General features: G+C 44.2%; 1 protein-coding gene across 1 annotated transcript in view; it reads left to right on the top strand.

The window, feature by feature from the left end:
* Positions 1-21,167, top strand: part of MAP3K15 (mitogen-activated protein kinase kinase kinase 15) — a 156,556-nt gene that overhangs the window by 78,915 nt on the left and 56,474 nt on the right. Inside the window, exons 7-9 of the mRNA XM_026451891.2 lie at positions 11,394-11,564; positions 15,971-16,083; positions 16,634-16,793. Coding sequence (XP_026307676.1) covers positions 11,394-11,564; positions 15,971-16,083; positions 16,634-16,793 — 444 coding nt within the window. The remainder of the gene's footprint in view (positions 1-11,393; positions 11,565-15,970; positions 16,084-16,633; positions 16,794-21,167) is intronic.

Genomic DNA, 21,167 nt, shown 5'->3' on the forward strand with positions numbered 1-21,167 from the left:
AGGCTGGGCGCAGTGGCTCATGCCTGTAATCCCAGCACTTCGGGAGGTTGAGACAGGTGGATCATTTGAGGTCAGGAGTTTGAAACCAGCCTGGCCAACATGGTGAAACCCCAACCCACGTGTGGTGGTACACGCCTGTAATCCCAGCTACTCGGGAGGCTGAGGCAGGAGAATCACCTGAACCCGGGAAGTGGAGGTTGCAGTGAGTCGAGATTGTGTCACCGCACTCCAGCCTGGGCAACAGAGTGAGACTCCGTCTCAGAAAAAAGCCAGGCATGGTAGTACATGCCTGTAGTCCCAGCTACTTGGGAGGCTGAGGCAGGAGAATCACTTGAACCCAGGAGGTAGAGGTTGTAGTGCGTTGAGATCGCACCACTGCACTCCAACCTGGGCGACAGAGTGAGACACTGTCTCAAAAAAAAAAAAAAAAAAAAAAAAAAAAAAAAATGTTGAATGGGTAAGTGAATGAAGAAGTGAATAATGATCAACCATGGTATAGTATTAGAAGAGAGCCACATAATGAGTGTCTGGGTGCTACAGTTAATTTAAAGTTTGGTAGTAGAAAGTAAATGTATTGCATTTTCTTTATTTATATGTGAGTCTGTGCTTAAAAACATCCAAGTCAGACATACTCATTGTATACAGAAAAATATAAAAACATAGTTACTGGTGATACCGCTACCCAAAGATAACCACTGAAGTAGGGTGTGGCTCAAAGCAGGGAATGCAGAAAAGTAGAAGGGTCTGCATGGGCTGGGTCAGGGTCAGTGGCGATGGAAGTCTTCCTAGCGTGAGATCCCGGGTGTCTGCTAAGAGAGGGATGTGATAAAAAGTCAGAGGGGAACAGATCTTCCTGACCGAGGGAACCCCTGCCGCCTCGGTGGTGTTGGCTTGGGTATTAGTCAGGCTAGTGTAACTGTTGTAACAAACAGCCCCACAGTTTCAGTGACTAAACATGATGAAAGTTTCTTGTCACTCACGCACTGTTCCAATGTGGCTGTATCCTGGCTGGGCAGTCTCTTCTTCAGGTGATTTCTTGGTGAACTCAGTCTCCTTGCATCCTGAAGTTCTGCCCTCTCCTGGATCCTCAGATCTCCTTTCAGCCAGATGGTAGGAAAAGAGCATGGTGACTTGTTAGAGAAGTTTTGTGTCTGTGTTTGGAACAGCTTTGCTGAGATGTAATTCACATATCATACAATTAACCCATTTTGGCCGGATGCGGTGGCTCACACCTGTAATCCCAGCACTTTGCGGGGCCAAGGCAGGTGGATCACTTGAGCTCAGGAGTTTGAGACTAGCTTGGGCAACATGGCAAAACCCTGTCTCTACAAAAAACACAAAAATTAACCAGGCGTGGTGGCACATGCCTGTAGTCCCAGCTACTCGGGATGGCTTGAGCCCTGAAGTTGGAGATTGCAGTGAGATTGCGCCACTGCACTCCAGGCTGGACGACGGACCCAGAGCCTGTCTCAGAGACCCAAAGAACAACCCATTTAAAGTGTACAAGTCAGTGGCTTTGTTTGTTTGTTTGTTTACCATATTCAGAGTTGTACAACCATCACTACGATCAATTTTAGAATATTTTCTTCATCCTCCCCCCGCCACCAAAAACCCATACCCATTACCAGTTACCCCCACTTCCTGGCTTCCCTCAATTCTTCTCCCCCATTCCTCAGCAATCACTGATCCATTTTGGCAACCTGTTAATAGTTACCCCCCCCCCTTCTCCTGCCTCACTCTCTAGCCTGAGGAAACCACTGGTCTCTTTTCTGTCTCTCTGGCTTTGCCTATTCTGGCCATTTCATATAAATGGAATCATACAGTATGTATTTTGTGTGTGTCTGGCTTCCTTAGCATACTCTCTTCAAGGTTCATCCATGTGGTAGCATGTGTCAGGACTTCATTCCTTTTTATGGCTTAATATTCCATTGTGCAGATAGGCCACACTTCATTAATTCATCAGTTGATGGGCATTTGAGTTGTTTGCACTTTTGACTATACTAGAGAGGGTTGTAGAAGCCTGCTCAGGAAGTGGTGTTTATTACTTCTTTACCTGTTTCATTGGCCACAAGTCAGTCTCGTGTCCTAATCTCACTTCAAGGGAAGTTGGGAAATGTGGTCTGGCTGTGTGCCCAGGAAAACAAAAAGAAATGGGGCTTGGTGACCCTGCTACAATTTGCAAATAAGGAGTAGAGTTTAACTGGATCTGTCAGCGTGGAGATTCCTGGTGACATGTCACAGAGCAGAACAGAGAGTTCAGGCAAGGCCACTCTTCAGCTCCTGCTGCCTTCGTGTGAATGGGAAAGCCAGCCTGGGAGATGCCCAGCCCCATCAGAGGGCCTGTCAGCCCACTGTAGAGCCCGGCCTTCACAGGTGGTGCTTTGCGATCCCAGGAGACTGGGAAAGGTTGGGATGATGGCAGCTAGGGTGGATGATTTCATGGTGGTTGTGCCTGATACATAACTGGGTCCTATTTGTAGAGTAGAAAAACAACCATTCGGGTTTGTGCGTTTATTTGGCTCTGAACATTGTTCACACTAAGACACAGGTCGCCTCTAGTTGTTCCCTTCCATGTATGTAAATACGAGGCATCTGACCAGAGCAGGGCACCTGCTTTCTTCTGGTAGGTGTGTATCTGTCAGGGTCCAGTCAGGAAACAAAGACCACTCTAGGTATTTAAAATAGAGGAAACTTTCGTGCTTGCTTCGGCAGCATATATACTAACATAGAGGAAACAGTGTAGGAAATTGGTTACACAGGTGATAGAAGAGCTGACAAACCAGACCGGAAACGATGAGGCAGCCCTGAAGTTAGCATCAGCAGGAAGCTGCTATCACCCCTTGGCTGGAGGGACCCAGGGAAGAGGGGATGTTACCAGAGCCCAGGTGCCAGGATCACCTGGAACAATTGTGAGCCAGCCTGGTGGGGGCTGGGTCTAATAGAGATGCGGCTGTTGCTGGAGTGGCAAGAAAAAGGGAGAAACTGCGCTGGCTTCTTCTTCCTTCCCATCCTCCAGGGCCTCACCTTCTGCCCCCAGTGCCTCCCGCCGGTTGCTGTCAGCTGAGCATAGCAACCTAGAGGAGTCAGCTCCCCTGTAACACAAAGCAGGGGTGCAGAAAGGCCGAGAGTGCATCTGAGGGCAGACACCAGTGATTGCCCCAGTAGGACACTATCAGAACTACTGCTTAGTTTTCTAGTATTTTTAAAGTCAGCTTTAATAAGGTATAACTTCCATACCATAGGCCAGGCACTGTGGCTCATGCCTTTAATCCTAGTACTTTGGGAGGCCGAGGCGGGAGGATCACTTGAGGCCAGGAGTTTGAGACCAGCCTAGGCAACACAGTGAGACCCTGTCTTGAAAAAAAGAACAAATTAACTTGCCTTGGTGGTTTATGCCTGTAGTCCCAGCTGTTGAGGAGGCTGAGATGGGAAGATTGCTTGAGGCTGGGAGTTCAAAGCTGCGGTGAGCTATGATCATGCCATAGTACTCCAGCCTGGGTGACAGAGTGAGATCCTGTCTCAAAAAACCACCATACAATAAACTAAAATTTTAAGTGCACGATTTGATGATTTTGGCCAAAGAAACGCACCCATGAAACTACCACCACAATCAAGATATAGAATATTATATCCCTGTGTTAGGCCGTTCTTGTATTGCTATAAAGAAATACCAGAGACTGGGTGATTTATAAAGAACACAGGTTTAATTGGCTCACAGTTCTGCAGACTGTACAAGCTTGGCATTGGTGTCTGCTCAGCTTCTAGGGAGGCCTCAGGCAGGTTTTATTCATGGCAGAAGGTGAAGGCGGAGCAGGCAGCTCATGTGGTGAGAGGGAGCAAGAAGGGAGAGTGAGGGCTGGTGGCACGACCTCTGCTCCCTGCAACCTTCACCTTCTGGGTTTGAGCAATTCTCCTGCCTCAGCCTCCCGACTAGCTAGGATTACAGGCACCCATCACCACACCTGGCTAATTTTTGTATTTTTGTAGAGACAGGGTTTCACCATGTTGGCCAGGCTGGACTCAAACTCCTGAGCTCAAGTGATCCACCTGCCTTGGCCTCCCAAAGTGCTGGGATTACAGGCATGAGCCACTGTGCCCGACCTCAGTGTGATTTTTATATTTGTTTGGGTTTTTGTTGTCACTACAGGAGTGAAGACCTTTCACATTCTTCTACATCTTGATTGGAAGCAGAAGTCTCTTGTAAAGTTTTTGACAGGTGACCCAACACAAACTGTATCCTAGAAAGGACGCTGATCTAATGAGACCTTTTGTGTGTGAAAGCTCAGGGCTGGCTTAGAAGGAGGATTTCCTGGGATTCTGTCTCTTGCCCTATGAATTTCCTCTTATAGACACACAGTGTAGAAAAGAGGGCCAGGGAGACAGGATGGTTGGTGGCAAGTCGATGCTCTGGCAGACCCATAGCTCATGGCAATGCTTTGAGGTAAGCAAAGTCAGACACTTCAGGTGAAGGACTGAGGCACAGAAGGGCTAAGTGCCCTGCTCAAAATTCAAATGGGTAATAAATGGTGTGAAAATAACCAGAATCTAGTTCTATATGATTCCCAATCCAGTGTTGTGTTTTTATTCTGTGCATTTTATTGCATAAGTAATAGATGAAGCCACGTGTGTTGGCTCATGCCTGCAGTCTCAGCACTTTGGGAGGCCGAGGCAAGAGGATCACTTTAGCCTAGGAGTTTGAGACCAGCCTGGGCCACAGAGCAAGACCCCGTCTCTACCAAAAATAAATAAATAAATAAAAATAAAAGCTGGGTGTGGTGGTGCGTGCCTGTATTCCCAGCACTCTGAGGCAGGAGTTGCACTTGAGCACAGGAGCTTGAGGCTACAGTGAGCCATGAACACACCACTCACTACGTTCCACTTGGGCAACAGAGCAAGACCCTGCCTCAAAAAAACAAAAGCAATAATAGATGAATATGTTTGTATATTACTGTGAAAAACTGAAAAACAATCCATTTAAAGCAGTTATCCCTCTGAACTCTAATCTCTTGTCCCATCCATATTCCAGAAGTAACTTCTCTTGTCAGTTGGGTGTATATTCTTGGAGACAGTTTTCTATGCATTTACATACTGTGAAAATATGTCATACTGCAGAGTTTTTAAACTATAGGACCACACAGGAGGTATTCTGTTGTTTTTTTCACTTAGTAATCAATGCTTAGAGAGCTCTCCATGTCACTACAATAGCTCTGCTCAGTTAGTCATTCATTTAACAGACGCTTATTGATCACCTACTTCGTGCCAGATCCAGTTCTAAGCACAGTAGTTAACAAATCAGACCCAAAAATCTCTACCCTCTTGGAGCATGCATTCTAAAATGGGGAGATAGAATAAAAAAAAAAAAACTAATGTATTAAAACAGTTTAGGGTGATAGGGTGGCCAGTAAGTAGGGTGGGAAGGTTGCAGTTTCAAGTTGAGTGCTCACAGAAGACCACACCTACTAGAAAGTGGCATGGAGAAAAGATCAGAAAGAGGCAACGGAACATACCGTGTGATATGTGGGGGAAGATCATTTCAGGTAGAGGGATCAACTTGCGGAATAGCAAGGAAGCTTGTGTAGCTGGAGCATAGTAGGTGATCGGGGCGCAGGAGTGGTAAGAGATGAGGTTGGAGAAATAACTAGGAACACATCTTGTAGATCCTTACAGGCCATTGAAAGAAAATTGGCGTTTGCTCTAAGATGGGAGCCACTGGTGAGTTTTGAGTAGAAGGATGACATGACCTGCCTTATAGCGTAGAGGATCACTATGACTTCTGTGCTGAGACTAGAAGGTGTGGAAGCAGGAAATGACGTGGCTTGGACCAGAGTGGTAAGGGTGGGCTTCATGAGGAGTGGGTCAATTTCAGATATAGTTTGAAATAAAAGCCAATGGAATCTCCTGGTCCAATAAATGGTGTTAGAGGAACCAAACATGACTGCAAAGTTTTTGGCCTGAATAAGAGGAAGAATGGATTGGCCATTTGACAAGAAGGGGAAGACTGTAGAACAGGTTTGATGGGATAATGAAGGGTTTGATTTGGGGCCGGGCATGGTGGCACACACCTGTAATCCCAGCACTTTAGGAGGCCAAGAGTTCAAGACCACCCTGGTCATCACGGCTAAACCCTGTCTCTACTAAAAATGCAAAAATTAGCTGGGCATGGTGGTGCACACCTGTAATCCCAGCTACTTGGGAGGCTGAGGCGCGAGAGTCTCTTCACCCTGTGACTTAGAGGTTGCAGTGAGCTGAGAATGCACTACTGCATTCCAGCCTGGGTGACAGTGAGACTCTGTCTCAGGGAGGGGGAAAAAAAGTTTGATTTGGGACACGTTAAGTTTGAGGTATCAACATGCAAACGAGATGCTGAGAAGGCAGTTGGATATGTGAGTCTGGATTTTAGAGGAGAGGCCTGGGCTGGAGATAGAAATTTGGAAGTCATCAGAATATGGATGGTTTGAAAAGTCATGGCAATGGATGCTCAAGGGATCTAGGGTAGTAACCAAGAAAGATGAAATGTCCAAGGGTACTGCCAAGGTATACTCCAATGTGAAAAAATCAGAGAGATGGACTAAAGTAGGAGAAAATCAGGCGAGTGTAGTGTCCTGCAAATCAAATGATGAAAGTAGTCCAAGGAGGAAGGAGTGCACGGTTGTCAAATGCATATGTATGTGAGATAGGACAAGGAGTGAGAAGGGAGCGGTGGATTTAGCAATGATGCCAACCTGCTGACTCAGAAAGTCAAGCATGAGAAGCACTGATGTCTGGGTCTTCAGATTTAAGCTCCCCCGTGATTCTTTTTTTTATTATTATTATTTTTTTTTTTTTTTGAGATGGCATTTCCCTCTTGTTGCCCAGACTGGAGTACAATGGTGTGATATTGGCTCACTGCAACCTCTGCCTCGGGGGTTCAAGTGATTCTCCTGTCTCAACCTCCTCAGTAGCTGGGACTACAGGTGCCTGCCACCACGCCTAGCTAATTTTTGTATTTTTAGTGGAGACAAGGGTTCACCATGTTGGCCAGGCTGGTCTCGAACTCCTGACCTCAGGTGATCTGCCCGCCTTGGCCTCCCAAAGTGCTGGGATTACAGGCGTGAGCCACCATGCCCAGCCTCCCAGGTGATTCTGATATGCAGCCAAGAGTCAGACCCACTGTCAAAGTTTCCTTCTCTTAATTGTGAAATGGCCTTAATTGCCAGAAACAGATGTTGCTGACTGATTCAACATAGGAGTTTTTTATCTGTAGCTTTGTTCTTGGATACCTTGCGATCTGAAAATGATAAGCAGATCCAAAAGCTGATTATTAACCACTAAAGGGTTTAGTTATTTAACACCTGTCTTAAAGTGGCTTTTAAGCTGAAAATCTCTTTGCTTTTAATTTTTTCAAATGTTTGATTTTTGTTTTGTTTATACTCAAAAGACCTTTTGTTTCGAGTAACAAGGGTAAATTTCAAGTTAATGAGAAAATTCAAGGGAAATCTTGATGTAACTGGTCCAAAAAACTAAAATCCAAACAAACCTGAGCTCATATCAGTAATTAAGCATTAGCTTGGGCAACATGGTGAAACCCTGTCTCTACAAAAAATACACAAATTAGCCAGGTGTAGTAGTACGTGCCTGTAGTCACAGCTACTTGGGAGCCTGGGGTGGGTGGATCGCTTGAACCTGGGAGGTTGAGGCTGTAGTGAACTGGGATTGTACCACTGCACTCCAGCCTGGGCGATAAAGCCCTGTCTCAAAAAAAAAAAAAAAAAAAAAAAAAAAAAAAAAAGGCATTTAAGTGAGTTTATTGAGTTTAGTACATTCCTTTCAGAATCATGAATATTTGACACCTCAAAAGTTGGCTAATTACAGATGTGGAAATGTTGTGCCTCATTAAAGTTTCAACCTTTCATATTCTTGCCACAGACATTAGAAATTATTTAAATGCTCTAGTAAATTTGAGTTGGTTTGTGTTGGTTCTTAAAAATTAAAGAATATTATACAATGGCTGTGCAACAAGAGATCCAGTTTGTTCAGTTAGATTCAGTTAGTTCAGTTAGATTCTATATGACAAAAAGAGGAAAGATAAAATATGTTAGAACAGGATCAAGGTAGAAAATGGAAAAAGTCCGAGTCAAAATACAGGCTTAATTATTGCAGGTTTCCAGAAGGTGGCCAAGTGTCTAGATTAGCCCTTTTCCACCCAGGTTGGGTTCCACAAGACAATTAAGTCCTAATGCCCACTGGCATCTATTGTATGAAATGATTGAATTTCTCTTCTGCATCCAGAATGAGGCTGGCTACGTACCGTCCTTGGGAGCACTGAAAAAATAGTCGCTCAGATAATCAAATAATTTTTTCCAGGGATTAATTCTGTCATGGAACCCCAGTTGAGAAAGTCTGGCTGTTTTAGGTACTAATTTGACATCTGAGATGATGCGGTAGTTTTTGAGGTGCATGTCCTCAGGAAAGGAAACATAAAAGAGCCTATTGTGGCCGGGCGCAGTGGCTCACACCTGTAATCCCAGCACTTTGGGAGGCCCAGGCGGGCGGATCACCTGAGGTCATGAGTTCGAGACTATCCTGGCCAACATAGTTAAACCCCATTTCTCCTTAAAAAAAAAAAAAAAAAAAAATTCAAAAATTAGCTGGGTATGGTGGTATACATCTGTAATCCCAGCTACTTACTCCGGAGGCTGAGGTGGGAGAATCGCTTGAACCTGAGAGGCGGAGGTTGCAGTGAGTTGAGATTGTGCAACCGCACTCCAGGCTGGGTGACAGAGCGAGACTCCATCTCAAAAAAAAAAAAAAAAAAAAAAAAAAAAAAAAAAGCCTATTACCAAGAAATTAAAAATAATAATTTATTCATTTATTAGAATGGTTATTAATAAAATATACCCAGTTTTGTATAAATCCCGGCAATGATTTTCTGAACATTTTAATATGTATCCTTACAGACTTTTGTCTATGTACATAAACATGTAAATAGTGTTTATTTCAAAGAATTGGGTCATGCCTTTCATTTAGTTCAGGTTTTTTCCATGAAATGTTACTGTTACGGATGTTCATCTGGGTAATTACACATGGATCTGCCCCTTTATAATGATTACGTTATTCTGTAGTCTGGTTGTTGCAAAATATATTTTGCTGTTCTTCCGTTAATGGACATCTGAGTCATCTCCAGTTCCTTACTATTACAAGCAGTGCCATAACAAACATCTTTGTTCAAAAAATTCTTGAAAAAAAGTACATATTACAGATTCTAGAAGTGGAATCTTTGGGTCAGGATGGGTACCTTTTTTGTTTTTGTTTTTATGTAAAATCACAAATATATTTAAAAGTAGGAAATAGCATAATTGTCTTAGGCAGGGTTCTCCAAAGGAACAAACCAATAGGATGTATAGAGATCTAGAGGAAGAGATGGATTATGATAATTGCCCCAGGTGATTCTAGAGACTGGCAAGTCCCATGCAAGCTGGAGAACCAGGAATGCTTGTGGTGTGATTTGCTCTGAGTCCAAAGGCCTGAGAACCAGGGATGCTGTTGGGGTAAGTCCTGAAGCCTGAAGGTCCGAGACCCAGGAACTCTGATGTCCAAGAAGATGATGAATTTCCCACTTCAAAAAAAGAAAATTCACTCTTCCTTGGCCTTTTTGTTCTCTTGGTACCCTCAATGGATTGCATGATGCCACCTGCATTGGTGAGGGTGGTCTTCTTTACTCAGACTGTTGATTCAGACGCTAATCTCATCCAGAAACACCCTCACGGACATACCCAGAAATAACGTTTTATTACCTTTCTGGCCTTCCTTAGCCCAGTCAAGCTGACACATAAAATTAACCATCAGAATAATAAACCCCCATCTACCCCATATCCACTTTGATAATTATCATTGCATGGCCAATTTTGTTCCCCTTTGTTCCCACCCACTCCTTTACACCCCAATGCTGGATTTATTACAAAGCAAAGACATACCATTTTATCCACAGATATTTCACTGTGTATCTTTAAAAGTTAAGGACACTTGGCTGGGCACGGTGTCTCATGCCTGTAATCCCAGAACTTGGGGAGGCCAAGGCGGGTGGATCGTTTGAGGCTAGGAGTTCAAGACCAGCCTGGCCAACATGATGAAACCCCGTCTCTACTAAAATTACAAAAATTAATTGGGTGTGGTGGCACACGCCTGTGATCCCAGCTATGTTGGAAGGCTGAGGTAGGCACGAGAATCACTTGAACCCAGGAGGTAGAGGTTGCAGTGAGTTGAGATCATGCCACTGCACTCCAGCCTGGGCGACAGAGTGAGACGGTCTCAAAAAAAAAAAAAAGGCTAAGGACACTTATAAAACATTGGCATGATTACATTATCATACCTAAAAAGGAACAGTTTTTAGGTTTTACATTATCATACCTAAAAATTAACAATTTCTCAGTTTCAGTGCTCAAATTTTCCCAATTGTCTTTCCTTTTTATTTTTTATTTTTTTGACAGAGTCTCACTCTGTTGCCTAGGCTGGAGTGTAGTGGCACAATCTTGGCTCACTGCATCCTCTGCCTCCCAGGTTCAAGTAACTCTCCTGCCTCAGCCTCCCAAGTACCTGGGACTACAGGCGCCTGCCACCACACCTGGCTAATTTTTGTTAGAGACAGGGGTTCATCATGTTGGCCAGGCTGGTCTCGAACTCCTGACCTTAAGTGATCCACCCGTCTCAGCCTCCCAAAGTGCTGGGATTACAGGTGTGAGCCACTGTACCCAGCCTCATATGTTTTTTAGTGGATTTGTTTGAATCACAATCCAAACAAAGTCTGCATGTTGCATTTAGTTGATATGACTCTTAAGTCTTTTTTATTATATAGGTTTCCCCTTTGCTTATTTTTTAATTTCCTTATGATTTAGTTGTTGAGATAGAATCAAGTAGGGACTGAGTATAATTGTGTAAGGTTTATCGGTGTGGATCTTAAGCAGTGACTACATTGGAAAATGAAAACAATAATTTTTCTGCTGAGGTACGGCATCCTTGCACCTGTCTTTCAGCACGATGAATGCATGTATATTCCACTGTCTTTTTTTTTTTTTTTTTTTTAATAGGTCTCACTCTGTCACCCAGACTGGAGTACAGTGGCGCGATCTTGGTTCACTGCAACCTCTGCCTTCTGGGTTCAAGTGATACTCCTGTCTCAGCCTCCCAATTAGCTGGGATTACAGGCATGGGCCACTACCACCTGGCTACTTTTGGTATTTTTAGTAGAGACAGGTTTTCACCATGTTGGCCAGGCTGGTGTCGAACTCCTGACCTCAAATGATCCACCCACTTTGGCCTCCCAAAGTTCTGGGATTACAGGTGTGAGCCACTGCATCTGGCCTCTATTCCATTGTCTTGATTCATTCATTTGTGACCTTATAACATCTGTCTTTCAGGAGAAACAGCACAGGTGACCGTGAGAAGGCTCTGCAGATCATGCTCCAGGTTCTGCAGAGCTGTGATCACCCGGGCCCCGACATGTTCTGCCTGTGTGGGAGGATCTACAAGGACATCTTCTTGGATTCAGACTGCAAAGATGACACGAGCCGAGACAGCGCCATTGAGTGGTAAACCCTCAGCCTGAGTTATCAGCACATGCATCTCTTCAAGGAACAGAATCGCATAGGCTGAGGATGTGCATCTCTTCCTTATGTGTATATGTCTGTCTACTGGCAGTGAGCAACTATTTGTAGTAAATGTGGTCTGGGAATTTCCAGATTCCCTTTTTGAGAGAAAACCATGAGAAACAGGGTTTTCTACTGGTCACACTCTTCCCACAGGTACACTTGTTTAAGGGCCAAGAAGGAGGCCCAGCACAATGCTTCCGAGCTCCCACTTCCAGAACCTTGTCCCCCACCACCAGGGCATCATCTTCCCCAGTGATCTGTTCATTCATTCGCTTATTCGTTCATTTATTTAACAATGTTCAGTGATGGCTTACTGTGTGCCAGAAACTTTTCTAGGTGGTAGGAATACAGACACAGCAGACATGAATCCTGCCCTTGGGGGCCTTGCATTGCTGGTGAGGGAAGTTAAAGAAAGCGACACATGTAGGATGTCATGTGAGGGCTGTGGGGAAAAGTTAAGCAGGGAAGGGGATAAAGGAGGGCTCTGAAGGGTGGTCTGCAATTTTAAATAGGGTGGTCAGTGAAGGTGCCTGAAGATAGGAAAGTGATAAGGGAGTAAACTTCACAGATAACTGGAGAAAGTGTTCTTGGCGGAGGGAACAGCAAGGGCAGAGACTCTGAGGATGAAGCATGCCAGGCACACTCCAGGATGGTCAGCAGTAAGCAAGGGATGGGTGGAGAGCAACATGAAACAGGAAGGGGCAAGACCTTCTTGCTCTGAGTGAGAAGGGACATCAAATGGAGGGTTTGAGCAGAGGAGTGACAAGATCGGACATGCATTTTAACAGGAGTACTCACTGTTATGCAAAGAATATATTTTAGGAGGTGTATCAGCTATCACTTGGTGCATAACCCAAAACTTAGCAGCTTCGAACAGCAATGATTATGATGTTTCATGATTCTGTGGCTTTGCCAGGCACTTCTTCTGCTGGCTTCACCTGGGCTCACTTCTAAAACTGAAGTCAGCTGTAGGGTCAGGTGTGGCTGGAAGATCCAAATGACCCCGTACACATTTGGCAACTGGTGTTGGCTACTGATGGTGTGCCTCAGCTCTCCACCATGTGGTTCTAATCCTGGTAGACCAGCTTTCTTACCTGGTATGCAGAACTCTAAGAGAGTGAACAAGGGAGCAGCAAAGCCTCTAGAGGCTTAGGTTTGGAAACTCACACGTGGTTAACTTCTGCCACATGCTATTGGTCAAAGCAAATCACATGGCCCGCCCACATTCAAAAGGATGGAGGAATATGCTCCACCTCTGGCTAGGAGGAATAGCAAAGTTGCATTGCAGAGGTGCATGCATATTACAATGGGAGGAATTTGTGGCCATTAAACAGTCTATCACAGGGACAAGGACAGAAGCAGGGAATCAGAGAATATAGCAGTAATTCAGGGGAGAGCTGGTGGTGGCTTGAGCCAGGGTGGTGGGGGTAAAAATGTTGAGAAGTTGGATGCAGGATATATTCTAAAGGTGGAACCAACAGGCCCACATCATTCATTTCCATCATAAGAGCTCTTGACGTTGCTGTTCTGCTTTCATTCATTTCTAACTGCTTCCTCTCTCTTTCTCTGTCTCTCTTCCTTTCATACACACAGGAGGCTCTGTCCTCCCCACCTTCTCTCCATTTGCACTTACTTCTCTGGCAATCCCAGCCACTCTCACACCTAGGGACCCTTAGCTGGAACGCTCCAGCCCAACATCCTAAGTGATGGCCTTACACCTCCCCCCTTTGCCCACCTGTTCTACCTCAAGATGATGCTGGTATTTCAGACTCAACATTTTGAAGGCTGAAGTCATTTACTCTTCTCCACAAGGTATGGCTTTCAGTGTCTTGCTTTCTTACTACTATTCTCCACCCTCCTAGGTGTGAACTTTTGGTCAGTGTTCGATTAATTTTACTCACTTCCCCGTCCAGTCAGGCCCCATTTGCAGCCCTTCTGCGAGCCTTCTTTTCACTGCTTGCCAGTCCTTTCCCATCACCACTGCTCCCAGTCACTGCCATTTTTTTTTTTTAACTTTCTTGCCAGGAATGTTCTAACAGTACCCAAGTAGACTCCCTGCTTGCTGTCTGTTCAGTCTATCCTTCACAGATTTGTAACTTATTCTTCCTAAACCTCAAGAACCCACCATGGCTCCCTGCTCCCTACTCTGTAAAAATTCAGGCTCTCAGATCACCATTCTAGGTGTCCTGAACACTTTCTCCAACCTACCTCTAGCCCTGTTTCCCACTACCTGGTTTGTGTCCAACTAAACTGTAGTTCCTAAGGAGTTTTCCAGACTCCTGTCTCTGTTCCTGCTGTTTTCTATGCTGAGGGTTCCCTTTCCAAATCACTGCTGTTTCATTTCTCTTGCTTTTTTTTTTTTTTTTTTTTTTTTGACTGTGTCTCTCACTCTGTCCCCCAGGCTGGAGTGCCATGGTGTGATCTCGGCTCACTGCAACCTGCACCTCCCTGGTCCAAGCAATTCCCCTGCCTCAGCCTCCTGAGTAGCTGGGATGATAGGCACACGCCACCACGCCCAGCAAATTTTTTTGTATTTTTAATAGAGATGGGTTTCATCATGTTGGCCAGACTGGTCTCGAACTCCTGACCTCAGGCAATCCACCTGCCTTGGCCTCTCAAACTGCTGGGATTATTTCTCTTTATTTTTATGCCATGTCTCAAGTATCTAGGTGAGATGGCCCTATATGTCTTTTGTGAGCTCCTCTACACTTGAATTTGTGTGATTTTAAGATACTTACCACATTCTTGCTTCTGTTGTTACTAATTATGTGTAGATCTTATTCCCTTCCGCCCTAGTGTAAGTTCTTGGAACATAATGACCTCATCTTTTTAAAAATTTCCTGTAGTTCCTAATGCACCGTGTGGTGGAGAGGAGTCACTCAGGGTATGGAAGGGAAGTTAATGTTTGGTAAAGCCAAAACAGAAAGCTGTGTTCCCACTATGGTGGTTGGGAATTCAGTCCCCAGGTCAGAAAATGACTGCCTTTGGCTCCTTCAAGAAAGTCCTAGGAGTTTTTCTCCAGCGGCTTCAGAAGGTAGTGGCGGTAGGTGCAGAAGCAAATGAAGCTTCGTCTTCTGCTCAGGGCGTGGTGGATGTGGATACGATCTATCTTGGATATCATCTAACCCACACTCTCCAGTGCAGACATGGAGCATATGGCTCAGGGAGGTGGGGAGCTGGTCCAAGATCACAGGGTTGGTTAGTGGTGAATCTGGGACTACAATCGTGCCTGGAGTTCAGATCTTCTCTGCCCCAAAGTTGGGCCTGCTTGACTTCTGGAGAAACAACCCTCTCTGCCCTCTTCTCAATATAACTTTTCATAGTAGAAGAGAATAAAACAGTCACATCTAGAAGGAGGTAGAATTTAAAATTCCCAAAACACACAGGAAAAAAAAAGGTTGAATTTTGTTGACTAAGGTAGGAAGGACTTTCTCGGTGTCCTCTGATCTGTGTGAGGCTATTTGTGTTATGCCTCAGAATTGATAAAGCCATATTTTAACTGATTTCAATGATAACTTCTCCTTTGAAGAATTAATATTTTGTTGTTGAAATCTCTTGCCGTCACATGAGTGACAAAATTACTGCTAGCAAGTCTTTGGTATAAACTGTGCCACTTAAAGACATTAGTGTCGTTACTTCATTAATGGAGTTCTTTTTTCCTGCCTACAATTTTCATACTTGTTCATAGAAGAGAAATGAACTTATTGTGTATAGAAAAGGGGAAAGAAGAGAGTGAACTTGTCACTGTTAACCTTTTGGTATAAAAATACGATTCCCAATCAGTGAGGCTTTTCTAATCTTATTAACAACAACAAAAAAAAACCTCCCTGGTGTAAGTTACTGTGTTGCTATTATGACTTTTTTTTTTTTTGAGGCAGAGTCTTGCTCTGTCACTCAGGCTGGAGTGCAGTGGTGCGATCTTGGCTTGCTGCAGCTTCCACCTCCCAGGTTCAAGCGAATTCTCCTGCCTCAGCCTCCCGAGTAGCTGGGATTACAGGCATGCACCACCACACCCAGCTGATTTTTGTTTTTTTTTTATGTGGAGATGGGGTTTCACCATGTTGGCCAGGCTGGCCTTAAACTCCTGGCCTCAAGCGATCCACCTACCTCGGCCTCCCAAAGTGCTGGGATTACAGGCATGAGCCATGGCGCCTGGCCTATTACGACAGTTTTGAAGTTACTAGAGAGCTGCATGTGGCTGTTTGTAAAGGTGGTGGTGGGGGCAAGGGGAATAGGCAATAACAAACTTAAAGAAATAAAACTTTTCATGAGAAAGTTGGTTTATACCATTATTTAAACATTTTTTGTTGTAATGTAATCAGACTTTGGTGGTTCTGTAATTATAGGTATCGCAAAGGGTTTGAACTCCAGTCATCTCTCTATTCGGGAATTAATCTTGCAGTTTTGCTGATAGTTGCTGGACAACAATTTGAAACTTCCTTGGAACTAAGGAAAATAGGTAAAGCTGTTTATTACTGCAGATGTTGATGCTTTGATTATACAAGTTTGGCATTAAAAATTATGTTGAAATAACTAGCATTATATCATTATATTTCTGTTCTTTTTTTGAGACAGAGTCTTGTTCAGTTGTCCAGGCTGGAGTGTAGTGGTGCGGTCTTGGCTCACTGCAACCTCCACCTCCTGGGTTCAAGCAATTCTCCTGCCTCAGCTTCCCGAGTAGCTGGGATTACAGGTGCCCACCACCACACCCAGCTAATTTTTTTTTTTTTTTTTTTGTATTTTTAGTAGAGATGGGATTTCACCATGTTGGCCAGGCTGGTCTCAAACTCTTGACCTCAAGTGATCCGCCTGCCTCAGCATCCCAAAGTGCTGGGATTACAGGCGTGAGCCACCATGCCCATCCTACTAGCATTATATTTCAAAAGGAACAGTCAGTTACTTTTCCTACAGCGCACTTGAGACAGCAGCAAAATAAAATACCTGCTTATCCTCAATATGAAAGAAACTAACAAAGATTTTTCTGACTATCTAAAATTCAAATTCTTAAGGTGTCCGGCTGAACAGTTTGTTGGGAAGAAAAGGGAGTTTGGAGAAAATGAACAATTACTGGGATGTGGGTCAGTTCTTCAGCGTCAGCATGCTGGCCAATGATGTCGGGAAAGCCGTCCAGGCAGCGGAGAGGTTGTTCAAACTGAAACCTCCAGTCTGGTGAGTTGTGTCTGTGTGTTGTCGTCACCCATCTCAATACATGACCTTGTTCTGAAATGTCTTCTTCAGGGAAAAAAACGCGGAAGTGCAAAAACAGTAATCACTATATTTCTCCTTCTGACTTTTCATTAAACCAAAGTTAGCACAGATACAACTGCTCTGAGAATTCCCTTGCTTTTACGTGAAGGGAGGGAAAGACAGATCCACACAGAATATATCCCTGCCTGCTCCATCCCTGAGATTAGGCCTTCTATCCTATTAATTTCTGCAGCTTGTCTAGGTCCTTAAGAGCAAAATACTCTTGGCTACTAGTATGTATTATGCATTTGTGAGAAAGCATATAATAAAGTGAAAAAAAGCACACCAAGAAAATGTTTATCACAAATGAAAACTGGAACTAAAAGAACAATAATAGGGTGTGGTAAATAAAACGGTGGCACAGCAACAGCCTTACACAGCCATTTCAATGTGCAGGAAATAATGTTTGGAGACGTGAAAGTGTGTTCGTGGTTTGTTGTAGGATAAGAAAAGCCAGCTCCTGGGTAGATTTTCCTGTATCAGTGGTTCTCAAATTTTATTGTGCGTCAGAATCAACCTATGTTGATTAAAACACAGACTGGGCATAGTGGCTTATACCTGTAATCCCGGCACTCTGGGAGGCCGAGGTGGGAGGATTGCTTGAGCCCAGTAGCTTGAGACCAGTCTGGCTAATAGAGTGAGATCCAGTCTCTACCAAAAAAAAAAAAAAAAAAAAAAACATAGCCAGGCATGGTGACACACGCCTGTGGTCCCAGCTACTCGGGAAGGCTGCGGTAGGAGGATCGCTTGAGCCTGGGAGGTCAAGGCTGCAGCGAGCTATGATTGCATGACTGCAATCCAGCCTGGGTGACAGAGTGAGACCCTCTCTCAAAACTAAATAGGTAAAATAAAGAAATAAAACACAGATTGCTGGGCCCACTCTCAGGATTTCTGGCTCAGTAGGTCTGGGGTGGAGCCTGAGAATTTGCACTTACACATTCCAAGCTGCTGCTGCTGCTGCTCTGGTGACCACACCTTGAGAACCATTGTTCTATATGATCTTGTTTTAATGAAAAAAATGTGTTTGGCATGTGACTTGTAGGGAAAGGCCCAGGTGGGGTGGGCGGTATTGGATTTCCCCGTAGACATGAAGCTCCGTTAGAATTGTGGTTATCTTATTGATTGCTATAGTCTCGTAATAAATGCTCAATAGATACTTGTATAATCAATAAATGGTGAATGATTTTCTTCAGAATATTGACAGTGGTTATGTCAGGGAGATAGCCTTATAAGGATTTTTATTCTGGTTTTTTTTTTTTTTTTCTTACCTTTGTTTTCTGATTTTTCTTACCTTTGTCTTCTGATTTTTCTTAAATGCATATGGATTATTTATATAACTTTAAAAAACATACTTTTAACGATTTGTGTTCATTGCCCATCCCTTACATCCTAGTTCAGCGGGTCAGTCTGGATTACCGGGGATAGGAATCTCTTCAGTCATGATTAGTTTGACCCTATTTCTTCCCAATCTGAAGGAACTTAAATTTGGCCCTCAAACCCCTTGAAAGTTCTCTGAGGCTAAGAGGACACAGAGCCAGGCTGGGCCTCTAGCCCTCCTGGAGTGGCTGCTATTTGAAAAATACTAATCTTAAAGTGCATTGCTGTTATCTGGGCAAGATGGAGCTGACTTCAGGGAGTGGAGACCCCAGGATTGGATACAGTCCCATTACGTCAGCACCTGGGCTCACTTATAGGACTTACACTGTTATTACCTGTTGTTAGGAGTCCCCAAGACCCTTCTCAGGTTCATGATTTGCTGGAAGGACTCACAGAACTCAGAAAAGCTGTTATAGTCTTAGTTATGGTTTATTACAATGAAAGGATGCAGATTAAAATCAGCAAAGGCAGAAAGGTACATAGGGTAGAGTCCAGGAGAGACCAGGTGCAAGCTTCCAGTTGTCCTTTCCCGGTGGAGTCATGTGGACGGTGCTTAATTCTCCCAGCAAAAATGTGTGACAACATGCATGAAGTCTTGCCAACCAGTAAAGCTCATTGAGCCTTAATGTCCAGGGTTTTTATTGGGGGTGGGTCACGTGGGCATGGAGTCCTCATGTGGCTGATATTAATACCTTAGCTCCAACCTCTCCAGAGGTCAAACTGATACAATGTGGCCCAGGACACGGACTGTGAATCATATCGTTAGCATAAACTATCTGGGATGGTCCAAGGTCCCAGATAAACAGAGACTCTTTTAGCTGGCAGTATATCCCAAGGGCTTAGAGGTGATTTCCCAGTAGCCAGTCCAGGGCCAGATCTTTCTTTTGAATGTGTAGAGTTTGGACAGCACAGGCCTGCTGAGTACCCAAGCAAGTCAGTTGGAGTCTAGCTGGCCTGTCTTCCAGGACAGCTCCAGCTTTTATCCTCAAAGAGCTAAATAATACTATGATGCTTTCAGCTGAAGCATTCTGTTTAGTACCAAAGAGGTTGTGACCACCACTGCCTGGCACCTATATTCCAAAAAGTTCAATATGCCTGAAAAGAGCAAAGGTGTGGTCAGAGTCAAGATGTCATAACATCAAAATCTACCTAGTCAGATTCTAATTTTTTAAAAAATAAAAGACAGTGAGTTTGACTAGTGATTGCCAGGAGTAAGGGAGTGGGTGGGATGGGAGGGAAGTAGGCATGATGGTGGGAAGGCAACACGAAGGGTCCCTGTGGGGATGGAAATTTTTCTGTCTTGCCTTGTGTCAGTGACAACATCCTGGTTGTGGTATTGTACTATAGTTTTTGTAGGACGCTTACCATTGGAGTAAACCTAGTCAAAGTGTGGGTTCTCTCTGTATTGTTTCTTAGCACTTCATGTAAATGTAAAATTACCTCAAAATAACATGCTTAATTAAAAAGAAAATGAGTTTGAAATTTTGTCATTTTGTAATTGCTTTGAACTTTGAACTGCAGCTGACCATTGAACAATGTGGGGGTTAGGGGCTCAGTTGAAAATTGACCAAATGCTGGGCGCGGTGGCTCAAGCCTGTAATCCCAGCACTTTGGGAGGTCGAGACGGGCGGATCACGAGGTCAGGAGATCGAGACCATCCTGGCTAACACGGTGAAACCCTGTCTCTACTAAAAACTACAAAAAACTAGCCGGGCGACGTGGCGGCGCCTGTAGTCCCAGCTACTCGGGAGGCTGAGGCAGGAGAATGGCGGGAACCCGGGAGGCGGAGCTTGCAGTGAGCTGAGATCCGGCCACAGCACTCCAGCCTGGGTGACAGAGCGAGAATCTGTCTCAAAAAAAAAAAAAAAAAGAAAATTGACCCCATAAACTTAACTACTAATAGCCTGCTGTTGACTGGAAGCCTTACCAATAACATAAACAATATTTTGTATTTTATATTTTGCAAAAAGTGCAGGATTTTTGTAACCGCTGACATAGCTGCAGTGACGGCTTCATGAATTTCCTTTTCTATTTTTGCAACGATTTTTAGGCTGGATTCATTTGTCTTGAAATGGCAGCAGCTGTAACTGCAGAACTCAATCTGCAGTACATATCAAGCAATTCAACTTTTTCTGGTAATGTCATGACTTCTCTCTGCTTCTTGGGAACGTTTCCAGTATCACTAGTGGCACTCTGTATGGGTCCCATGGTGTTACTCAAGGTTTATGGTATAGCACTAAAAACAATGAAGAATGCACGAGAACCATGAGTGATTACTTTTTACTATGATCTGCAATTTACTGGAGAGATGAACTGCTCATGCAAAAATGATCAGTCTCACGTGGTGGAGTTTTGTTGTTGTTGTTTGTTTTCGAGACAGAGTCTCGCTCTCTCGCCCAGGCTGGAGTGCAGTGGCGCGATCTCGGCTCACTGTAACCTCTGTCTTTCAGTTTCAAGCAATCCTCCTGCCTTAGCCTCCCGAGTAGCTGGGACTATAGACCTATAGACGCCTGCCACTGCATCCAGCTAATTTTTGTATTTTTAGTAGAGATGGGATTTCGCCATGTTGGCCTGGCTGGTCTTGAACTCCTGACCTCAGGTGATCTGCTCGCCTAGGCCTCCCAGAGTGCTGGGATTACAGGTATAAGCCACCGCGCCTGGCCACATGGTGGAGTTTCAAGCAGATACTTACAACATGAGCTCACCACAATAGCAACAGGAGGTGGCTACAAAATTCTTACAGTGGTGCAGCATGCACTACAGTTAATTTTATGCAGTCTTGATTTAATACCGCATCTTTACATTTGTTTATATTTTTCTTGACTGGGAATGGTGCCATATACAGTCTGTAAGTGTTTGTGTATGTAAGTTTTGGTACATTTTAACTTTTTATAAGGGATTTGTATATATTTTGGGTAG

The sequence above is a fragment of the Piliocolobus tephrosceles genome, chromosome Y (assembly GCF_002776525.5).
Source record: "Piliocolobus tephrosceles isolate RC106 chromosome Y, ASM277652v3, whole genome shotgun sequence".
NCBI lineage: Eukaryota > Metazoa > Chordata > Mammalia > Primates > Cercopithecidae > Piliocolobus > Piliocolobus tephrosceles.